This window comes from Siphateles boraxobius, unplaced genomic scaffold (genome assembly GCF_051911475.1).
Source record: "Siphateles boraxobius isolate OS27281-9 unplaced genomic scaffold, OSU_SipBor_1 130, whole genome shotgun sequence".
NCBI classification, from domain to species: Eukaryota; Metazoa; Chordata; class Actinopteri; order Cypriniformes; family Leuciscidae; genus Siphateles; species Siphateles boraxobius.
Genome location: NW_027508734.1, coordinates 17,119,695 through 17,130,831, shown reverse-complemented (window position 1 = coordinate 17,130,831; position 11,137 = coordinate 17,119,695). Strand labels below are relative to the sequence as shown.

At 44.5% G+C, this 11,137-nt stretch overlaps 1 protein-coding gene across 1 annotated transcript; it reads right to left on the bottom strand.

Annotated features, from left to right (window-relative positions):
• Positions 1 to 1,443: 1,443 nt before the first annotated feature.
• Positions 1,444 to 2,274, bottom strand: LOC143736592 (uncharacterized). The gene is made up of 3 exons (XM_077227277.1): positions 2,063 to 2,274; positions 1,696 to 1,761; positions 1,444 to 1,594 (listed from the first exon to the last, which is right to left on the bottom strand). Exons 1-3 carry the CDS (start codon positions 2,237 to 2,239, stop codon positions 1,487 to 1,489), a joined length of 351 nt encoding a protein of 116 aa, XP_077083392.1. The 5' UTR covers positions 2,240 to 2,274; the 3' UTR covers positions 1,444 to 1,486.
• Between the last annotated feature and the right edge of the window lie 8,863 nt (positions 2,275 to 11,137).

Here is an 11,137-nt window from a genome sequence, read left to right as displayed (position 1 = left end):
ATACGAATGATGAATGAAAGAAAGATCACACCATTAAGATGAGGAGACTGAGGATCCCATGTGATGTTTGTTGCCTGAATGGACTGGAGTCTAATGTGCAGGAAATTACATGGGTTGCCCTGTTAAGTTCACTCTTTTATTGTCACGGATACACCAGCATCAGCGCCAGACCTCTATACTCCGCCCTCTCGTTCAGCCTCACCAGAATACTAATCACCAGCACCTGTCATCTTCACCTGTCAGCAATCAGCACTCACTTCACTCACACCTTAAAAACCACACCAGTTCACTCACTCAGTTGTCTGGTCTCGTCGACACTCCATCGACTTCCTGACTCTCTCAACCTGAACCTGCTACTTACCTGACGAATCCTACCTGCTTGCTGCTATCCCGTTCAGCGATCCCAGTCATCCAGTCTCCAACCTGTCTGCTCTCTTCGGCCTTCGCGTCATCTTCATTCTACATCAGATAAGAGACACTTCAATTACCAAACCATCCACGTTCTCTGTTTCTAATCTCCACCATCATCCACTACTGCCGCAACTGTCCCTGAGTGCTTTCAATAAAGACCACTGCTACTTTACCTGTTTGTGTCCTTCCGTTTCATGACATTTATATGCATAGTGTGGCACAGCATGAGGAAGAGGGGCCCGGCTCCTATACTAAGGCTTAGGGATGGGAATTGATAAGAATTTAACGATTCCGATTCCATTATCGATATTGCTTATGGATCCGATTCCTTATTGATTCTCTTATCGATTCTCATTGGGTGAGGGAATAAGTACAAATTTGTTTGTTTGTTTGAACTCGCTTTAATATCTGATCAGAAGCACAGAGTATACACAAATTATGTGTAGCAACCTCAGAACAAACCTAAAAGTAGGTGAGCTACTTCTCAAAGTAAAGTTCAGGGAACCATAGTCTAGGCACTAGGCAGTGTTTCTCAACCAGTATGCCATGGCATTCTAGTGTGTGCCTTGAAAGATTTTCAAGAAGAGTGCCTTAGGATTAGGAAATTGTTAATTTTCACATTCATTGGTCCAGACAAAAAAATAAATAAAACTGCCATTTATGTGCCATAAAAACTAAAAACACAGACTGAAAACAGTCAAGGAAGAGCTTGTGCCTTTTGGAATATTAACAGTGCTCATTTGGATTCAACCTGAAACAAAATTCAACTGACATAAAAAATACAAAGAAGTCTTCTGTAAAGACCACAACTATCAACTTTACTAAAATAAATTAACAATTAACAATTTAAAAATTGGCAAATTAACAATTTTTGTGCAGAAAAATGATCATGTTTGCCCTCTCAGGAAGGATACAAGATCTTTCTGGACTTAGGGTGTCTCCAGCAGTGGAGAACACCCTTTCAGAAGGGGTGGAGGACGCTTGGACACAGAGATACTTCTCAGCTAGAGCTGACAACACTGGCAATTGGAATGGGAGGAAGGCTTCTATAAAGCTGGATTTCTTGATCCACTCTCTAGGCTGTGGAGACAGGGGGCTGCTGCTGCGTGGAAAGTAGCTTGCTGTCCTCTTCTTCGAAAAGTTCCTCTAGGGCTTTCCTCTTTTTCTGCTTTACAGGTGGCGTCTGAAATAATCACATAACCACAAGCTTTAGTTTTAAATGAAATAGTGTAATAATCCCTGCCATCTATCATCATTCATCACAATTAGCTACAATAAACTTACGTAGTCCTCCTCTTCTTCTCCATTCTCTTCTTCTGCCTGCCCCTGTGTCTCTCTTGGCTCTGACAGCTTGAGAAGAAATTTACAGTTTAAGAACCACAGAGCAAGAAGAAAAGGTCTCACAACAGATATATGTTAAAGGCATTGTCAAATTCAAATACCTTCTCAACTGCCTCTGTGTTTGCTGCCACTGCTGATGCCCTGACCCTCTCCCAGATTTCATCCCTGTCCATTTTAGATTTAAATCTGGGATCTAACTCTCAAACCACACAAATTTACAAGAAAATGTGAATGACAATAAATAACCATTAGTGTATATGATAAATTGTCATATAGTAATTAATTAATCATTACATGTCAGTGACTGTACCTGGTAACGTTTGGAAAGATCATTCCAGATGTTCTCCTTGATGCTCCTGACGAATGCAGAGTCGTCTGCCTGCACTGTGTAATGTTTGCGCAGTTTCTGAAGGATGGGCAATATCTGGCCACAGGTTGGACTTTTTTCGCTGGAGACAGCAAGTGTGGATGTGTAATGCATCCTCATCAGCAGCACAAACTCCTCTGCTTTCCTCAGGTCCTCATTGCCCAGTTAGAAAGCCTCCATGGGCTTTCTAACTTTCTAACTCCTTCAGGATCCCCTCAATCTCCTCGGCCACAGCTATCCCTGTTTGAGCTTTGTACACTGCTCTGGTTTGGAGGACTTTTTCTTTACTCTGACCTTCCCCGACATAGTGCAATGTTACAGTGACGTAGTGGTCTTGACTGAAACTAGTCCAACCATCTGCTGTGATTGCTGCATGTGTGACATGTTTCAGCTCTGTGATCAGATTGCTCTTTTCAACCCCATACCAAGCAGGAATCAGATGATTTGTTAAACTGTCTCTGTTTGGGGCATTGTATTTTGGGTTGAGAGTCTTTATCATCTCACTACAGAAAAGATATGTTAGGACTAGGAATTAATAAAACAGAACTATACTGAAATAAAAACATGCAAATTTTGGTCATGCATTTGTTATTTTCATTTGAAAAGACATGCTGGACAAAATACAGCAAATTAACCTACCGAAATGCAGAGGCATCTACTGTGGCAAACGGGTGCAAACCCTTTACCACAAACTTAGTCACTGCTCGGTGACATTCGTTTATCCTCGCCTCTGTCATTTTATTCTTCCCTGCCTCAGTAAACGGAGTTGCTAGACGTGCACAAGAGATACTTGCTGCAGCCTCTGAGCCAGCCTCCGAGCCAGCCAGACTCTGGCCGTCATCATCATCATCATCTGACAATGGAAATAATCTGTATAGTAAAAGTTTACACAATGAAATGGCGCTTACATTAACTAAGTAGACAGGGCCTGTCCCGTCTGGAGAGTTTAAGGTTACCGTCGGCATTGATAACAGATGGCGTCCCGATTGCTCCGCTGCTGCAGCTGCTTGACTCACTTATTGTGTCGCTAAGTAGTGTATCAAAAACGCGACAGTCCTGCAAATGAATTGCATGCTGTGTGGCCAAATGTTTCTGCATGTTGGAGGTATTTCCCCCCCTTTGAAGAAATTGAAATTTTACATGTGTTGCAAGTGACAGTATTGTCGTCTTTTCGCATGAAATGTAGCCAAACTTTAGAGCGCTTCTGCCTTGGATGCCATTTTGCCGCGTTCTGAATCAAAACAACGCAGCGTGTGTGTGACGTCATGATGCATTTGCAACGAGCAGAACCGATAAGCGGAATCGCTAAGCAGGCATGCTAACGGTTCCAAGGAATCGATTCACTGGGCACCGGTTCTGAAGAAGAACCGGTTCTCGATTCCCATCCCTACTAAGGCTGAAAAGACATGTATACATGAAAGGATAGGACTAAATAAGGCAGACAGAGAGAAAGAACTTAGTTTAACAGTAATAGGTGCTAATGACTTCCATAGAGAGTTTACACTGCCATGCTCACTGTTTGGACCTTGTTTGTAGGGATGAAGTCAATGAACATTAATTTCTTTAGGATATTTTGTCACCTATAGACCTTATTCACCAGAGAAACAAGCACACAGACAACTTTAGAATTTAGTCTTTGAACTTCCATTATTGCGGTAGCTCTGTATGTTTCTATGACATTATTGTCGAAGAGTAATTAGCTGGTGAAGTGGATTTACTTATTGTAGAGTTAACGGAATTTATCATGAGCATTGCAATCTTTAAAACAGCTGTCTTAACAAATTAAGATTTTAAAACGATCAGTTCCTTCATAAATACGTAAGATGGTTGTGTAAATACAAACCGGAAGACAAAAGACAACGAGCGCAGTGCTGAAAAGATGCAGGCTACATAAGGTATAGGGATGGGAACCGAGAATGCCAAGTGTCTAGGGATGCCCAGTGAATAAATTCCTTGGAACCGTTAGCATGCCTGCTTAACAATTCCGCTTATCGGTTCGGTTCGTTGCAAATGCGTCATGACGTCATACACACGCTGCGTTGTTTTGGTTCAAAACGCAGCAAACATGGCATCGAGGCAGAAGCGCTCTAAAGTTTGGTAATATTTCACGCGAAAAGACGACAAAATGGTCACTTGCAACACTTGTAAAATTTCCATTTCATCAAAGGGGGGAACTACATCCAATATGAAGAAACATTTGAACAGCTTTCTAATGGAGTTTCTAAACATCGCTAGACCGATCGACTCGTGCCCCGGAGGGCGAGGTTGGATGCAGTGGGGTGCTCACCAATGAGCGGATGGTCTGAGCTACCCTCGTGCATGTCCATGAGTGCCCTGGCCTGATAGACCTGTTGCAGCACCATGGAACGCAAAGAGAAGGTGGCTTGCCCACAGGCTTTGTAAGCTCTGCCCGTCGGAATGGACGAGAGCTCTCAGGCCTTAGGGGGGAGACGAGGATCATCCAAAAGGCAGCTGCCACCGGACACAGGTGCACCTGTGTCGCGACAGACCGCTCAACTGGAGGGATAGGCTCGCAACCCTTCACCGCCCCTCCGTCAAGGGTAATGAGGGGGAAAAAGCTATTCAGGCAGTTTCTGTCAGAGAAAAGTGCCGTCCACAACCTTTTACGCTCTCCATGCACTTCGGGAAAGAAAGGCACTGGGGCGGCAAGCTGAGAACCAGCACGGCCCACCCATAGAGACCAATCCTCCAACCGAGAGTGAGCGGGACACAGTGAAGGATTCCACTCGAGCCCGTCAGCCTCGGCGGCCCTCGCAGCCCAACAGCTGAGAGCTCAAAGCTCGTGATTACCACTGCACTCGCACTTTAGAAACCACCAGCACTGGGAGAGTCTTCCAGAAGAACACCGACACACTCGCTCGTTGTAAACAACAGCACTCTTCAGAGACATCAAACGATCGGCTCCGAAGCGAAAGGCAACTGGTGCGTGCATCCACTTCCGTATTTATACCCGTGGGGCGTAGTGTGAGATGCAGATCTCGCACGCCAATGTGCATTGGCTCGTTTTAACAGTACTCAAAGATGACAGGCTCCCTAAGCGTGATCCCAATCAGTCGACACGTCGAATGTGAGCGACTAAAAGGGAACCATATTTATCCACAGTCACCTTAATTTTGTATCTCTTTAACAAATTGTTTTTCAAAAAATCATATCAAACAATAATTTGTAAAACCCTATGAAGTGTCACTGCGGGCCACCTGTTAAATACCCCTAATTTATAGAACACCTTGAAATAGCTATGAACTAGGTGTATTTTTTTCAGGCTATTGACAACCAATAAACATATAGCAATATTACCAGAATCTGAGTGAGATGTAGATAGGTAGACGTGTGATTTTCAAAGAGCTACATATCACAGAGAGCCTATAGTTCAGAAGAGAGTGAAAGACTCAAGAGCGGCCTATAGGAGCCTGGCCATCCCAGATCCATCTATTGATTTTTCCAATAAGACTGTGCAAACAATTCCACTGTAGCTGTAGAGCAGGTACGCAGACTGGGTTGAAACTGAGGCCAGTCTGTTATTATGGTTGAACTGCTACGCTCAACTTCAGTCGCAGTACAATAATGGGGCACGGCTCCAGCCGTGGAGGATCAGAGGAGAAGCCCTGCTATACTACATTTATGGCAGCATTCGTTAAAAAGTTTAAGGTTTCGAGAGAGCGAATAAATGAGGCATGGAAAACTTATAAATGGCACATTTTCCTGCCTCAGATAAAAGAGCTCAGACAAAACTATTTTATGAAGAAACCAGGCAGAAGGAAAAAATGCACATTAAAAAAATCTGAGCCTTTTTGACCATTTCGCTCCTGTAGTGGTGCCGTATTGATTCGAGTCAACACAAAAAGACTTGCTGTTTAGTGTGCTCAAAGGTATATTTCACCAAAAAATGAAAAATCCATCATCCTTTACTTACCTTCATTTCGTTCCAAACCTGTGTGAGTTTTTTCTGTGGCACAACGGTATTTTGAAAAATATTATTTTGAACCCCATTGACTTAAACATTAAACAAAGTTTAAACATTATTTAAAATATTTTGTATCTTTGTGTTCAGAAGACAGACAGTTATATAGGTTTGGAAAGACATGAGGGTGAGTAAGTGACACCAGATTTTTTTTTAATTGAGTGAAGTAAGCCACAATTTTAAGCCACAATTAGTTAGAAACACTGATTACTGTACCTTGAGTTCTGGGAACATTCTTCACACAGCAAAACATTTAATTAAATTTAAAAAAGGTTACAGTAAAAACACTTGACCAAACACCTTCTCCTAACCACTACTATTGTTCAAAACTCAATAGCCCCTCGTATGGAGGACCCGGTCCCTCTGTCTTGAACAGCCGGTGGGTGAAAAGAGCGGGGCATAACGAGCGGCTCTCTCCAAACGAGTCCCTGGAGGCAGCGAGCGCATTTACTTAGCCACCGTTTTGAAAAAGGGATGAAATAACAAAAATGCAGAGAAGGAAAGGGCTGAAAGAGAGACTGAGTGAGTAGAAGGAAGTGGCGTATGAGTTGTTGAGATGACATGCCAAGTAATTTTATGCAACGCTATTTCCTTGTGTTTTTGCAGAGAACAGTGTAAATGTTACCCACGAGTCAAGTGTCAGTGGAGGGACAGAGAGGAGTTTTGTATGGCTACAGTAATACTAATCTGAAGGAGAGGAGTGACGAATCAATCGTTGTTTCATGGACACCTGGCTGAAAGAGCATAAAACAGCAATGAACAATCTCTGAAAAGAAATAACATAGTAACTCATAAAGAGCAATTACAAAAATACTCATAATAGTGTATCTTTGTCGCATTTTGAATTACATAAAATTACAAAATCATTATAAACCCAATGTAACAAAAGTAGCAACAGATATTTTCTGTGTGAAATAGATTATTGAAATAGAAAACAATGTAGGGCAGGGATTTGGTTATATCCATCAGTGAACTTGCAGTCGATTGTAAGAAAGAGGCGAGACTTACTGTGACTAAATGTTTGGAGAAGTCCATTATCCATCACCAGAGAGAAGTCTGTTGGTCAAAATATATATATTTTTTAATTAAACATTCGTGAATGCATCCTTCACAATAAGGTCTATAACATGGGTTTAGAAAATAGTACATTTTCATTTCATGCCAACTTTGATGCAGATTCTATAAACTGAATACAATAGAATGTAATTTAGGGTACGGTCACACGACAACGATATGCTTAAAACGGAGAATTTTTTCCTTTGAGTTTTCCCCATACAGATGACACAATTGGTAAAACCATTGTCTTCATTCACACGTATCCACGAAAACGACTAAAAACCCTGTATTCTGCTGCCAGGCCTTTAGATGGCGATGAAACACGTAAAACGCATGTGCATGACGTCATCATCTTCAGAGATTTGTGTTTTTGTTGTTTACATGGAGGGCCCGTTTTTAGGCCACCAAAATGCGCTGTTGTGTAAACGAATGGCCAAAACACATAAAAAGTTTTAAATTTTTAGTCGAAAACGGTGTAGTGTAAACAGCACCTTAATGCCTAACTCTGTCGTGAAACTTCATGGCGCAGGCTGATGGGTCCTTAAAGCAAACTGATGATATTCACTGCATTAACTACTTGGTACAAGCTGATTGGTTCATGCGGTTTAGATTGTCGCATCTTCTGTCAATGAGATCGCTGCTCACAACATTCAAATGGTTAGTTAGCATTCACTATAGCAGTTTGCAGCGCGCTTTCAGAGTTCCTTCGAAACCCTCCACCTTCCCCAGATGGGTATGGGTAATTTTTATATATATATCTATATCTATATATATATATATATGTTATTCGTGCAGCAGCAGCTTCCTGTACTTGCTCTGCAGCAGCAGCAGCAGCAATAATCTACAACAAAAGAAACAATCAACAGTAGCAGCAGCAGTGTTGAATTTATATTCCGCCAATACCAAATACATTAACATTGACTACGTTTACATGCAGCCAATTTTCGGGTTATGGTCGGGTTAAGGTCACTATTCGGGTTTCTGAAACATTAGGAATAACCTGTTTACATGCGTGAGCAGAGAGAGTTACTCCTGTATACATGGAATTGCAATATCCCGATGTAAACGGCGACGTACGGTTAGCGTCTGCACGTACGGACAACCTTAAGACGCAATATGCGTAATTTCCGATTCTTCGTCCTGTATCCAAAGACAAAAACAACAGCAGCAGCACGCGGATAATGAATAGTTCGGGGCAGATAGCGATCGCCTTTGTTTGCGCTTTGTTGCTGGTACTGACCTTGCTCCAAATGTATGCTGTGCTGCGTCTCGCCATGTTTACTTCCGGTATACTGCACTGTTTTTGTATGCGCCGAGAAGTTCCTCTCCTCAAAAGACCAAGATTCCTTGTGAATAGAACATGCGCAGAACACAAATCATTATGGGGATATGCCGATACGCGTTTACATGACCAAAAATTCGGGTTAGAAAAGGGGTACCCCAGGTATCATATCACGGTTTTTAAAATCCGGGATATGAGCATAAGCGGGTTTTTGCCGGTGTTTACATGGCCATGCGTGACCGGGTTATTGCTAATATCCCGGTTTTGAATGGGTTATTGGCTGCATGTAAACGTAGTCATTGTCATATCCATAACCATGCTAGAAATCATCCAGGAGTTGTCATGAAAGAGCTGTTTTTATTCAAGGCAAACATATTATTTGCCATCATTGAACCAACTTATATACATTAATTTATAGGGCTTGGTTAAACATATAGATTTTCTCAATTTTAATAGATTCTCATTTTGAAGAACTGATATCGATTCTTAAATCCCGAGAATTGATATTTCAGTCTATACTGTTTTCATTTTATGAATGAACAAAGCTTTGTAGCGCCTCCCATCCAATAAATAACAATAAGCTTTGTGCTTTACTACTGATATGAAACAAAAACCCAGCTTTCAAATTATCTCAATTTTATTACAGAATTGAAACTGTTACATCCAGTCAGGAATGAAACGGAGAGTGAATCCAATCGCAAGCACATTTAATTAACCAAATACAAAAACAGGAAATCCAGGGAACTCAGAACAGGACAGGAGTAACATAATACAACAGACAGCCAACAACTGAAACACAGGGGTTTAAATACACAGACAAACAAGCTAAACAAGATAACAAGGGGGCGTGGTTAATAAGAAACACTTGGGGAGACTAATAAACATAGATGAGGAACACCTGTGGACACTGAGCAACAACAAACAAAAGACAAGACACATGGCAGGATCACATGACAAACAAGGGATAACGTGATATACAAGACATAACAAAAACCCACACGTAACATAGCCCCCCCCTTATGGGCGGCTCCCGACGCCCCTAGAAACAAACACACTAAAGTTCAGGAGGGTGGTGAAGTGGAGGCGGTCTTGGGGGAGAGACGGAGGGCCAGGTTCGTACAGGGGACCAGGGCAGAGACAACCCCTCGGGCGGCCACGGCGGAGAAGACAGTCCATCGGGCGGCCAGGGCGGAGTAGACAGTCCATCGGGCGGCCACGGCGGAGAAGACAGTCCATCGGGCGGCCAGGGCGGAGAAGACAGTCCATCGGGCGGCCAGGGCGGAGACGACCCCTCGGGCGGCCAGGGCGGAGACGACCCCTCGGGCGGACAGGGCGGAGACGACCTCTGGGGCGGCAAGGGCGGCGAAGACCCTTCGGGCGGCCAGGGCGGCGAAGACCCTTCGGGCGGCCAGGGCGGCGAAGACCCCTCGAGCGGCCAGGGCGGCGAAGACACCGGCTCAGGAACAGCAGAAACAGCAGACACCGGCTCGGGAACAGCAGACACACACACTGGCTCGGGAACAGACAACACACACACTGGCTCGGGAACAGACAACACACACACTGGCTCGGGAACAGACAACACACACACACTGGCTCGTGAACAGACAACACACTCACTGGCTCGGGGAACAGACAACACACTCACTGGTTGGGGAACAGACAACACACACACTGGCTCGGGAACAGACAACACACACACTGGCTCGGGAACAGACAACACACACACTGGCTCGGGAACAGACAACACACACACTGGCTCGGGAACAGACAACACACACACTGGCTCGGGAACAGACAACACACTCACTGGTTGGGGAACAGACAACACACACACTGGCTCGGGAACAGACAACACATACACTGGCTCGGGAACAGACAACACACACACTGGCTCGGGAACAGACAACACACACACTGGCTCGGGAACAGACAACACACACACTGGCTCGGGAACAGACAACACACACACTGGCTCGGGAACAGACAACACACACACTGGCTCGGGAACAGACAACACAGACTCTGGCTCGGGAACAGACAACACACTCACTGGTTGGGGAACAGACATCACACACACTGGTTGGGGAACAGACATCACACACACTGGCTCGGGAACAGGCAACACACACTCTGGCTCGGGAACAGGCAACACACACTCTGGATCGGGAACAGGCAACACAGACACTGGCTCCGGCTCAGGAACAGACACTGGCTCCGGCTCAGGAACAGACACTGGCTCCGGCTCAGGAACAGACACTGGCTCCGGCTCAGGAACAGACACTGGCTCCGGCTCAGGAACAGACACTGGCTCCGGCTCAGGAACAGACACTGGCTCCGGCTCAGGAACAGACACTAGCTCCGGCTCAGGAACAGACACTGGCTCCGGCTCAGGAACAGACACTGGCTCCGGCTCAGGAACAGACACTGGCTCCGGCTCAGGAACAGACACCAGAACAGAAACAGCCACAAGGACAAACGTAAACACAGAAACAAACATAGAGCGATCAGGTTCAGGCGTGACTTGAACAGTCTCTGGATCGGCAGACGTGACTTGAACAGTCTCTGGATCGGCAGACGTGAATTGAACAGTCTCTGGATCGGCAGACGTGACTTGAACCGTCTCTGGATCGGCAGACGTGACTTGAACAGTCTCTGGATCGGCAGACGTGACTTGAACAGTCTCTGGATCGGCAGA

Coding starts and splice junctions, on each gene's coding strand:
- LOC143736592 (XM_077227277.1), bottom strand. CDS start 2,239: ATGAGGATGCATTACACATCCACACTTGCTGTCTCCAGCGAAAAAAGT. Junction 1,762..2,062: donor ATCTTTCCAAACGTTACCAG/GTACAGTCACTG, acceptor TTTCTTCTCAAG/CTGTCAGAGCCAAGAGAGAC. Junction 1,595..1,695: donor GAGAAGAAGAGGAGGACTAC/GTAAGTTTATTG, acceptor TGATTATTTCAG/ACGCCACCTGTAAAGCAGAA.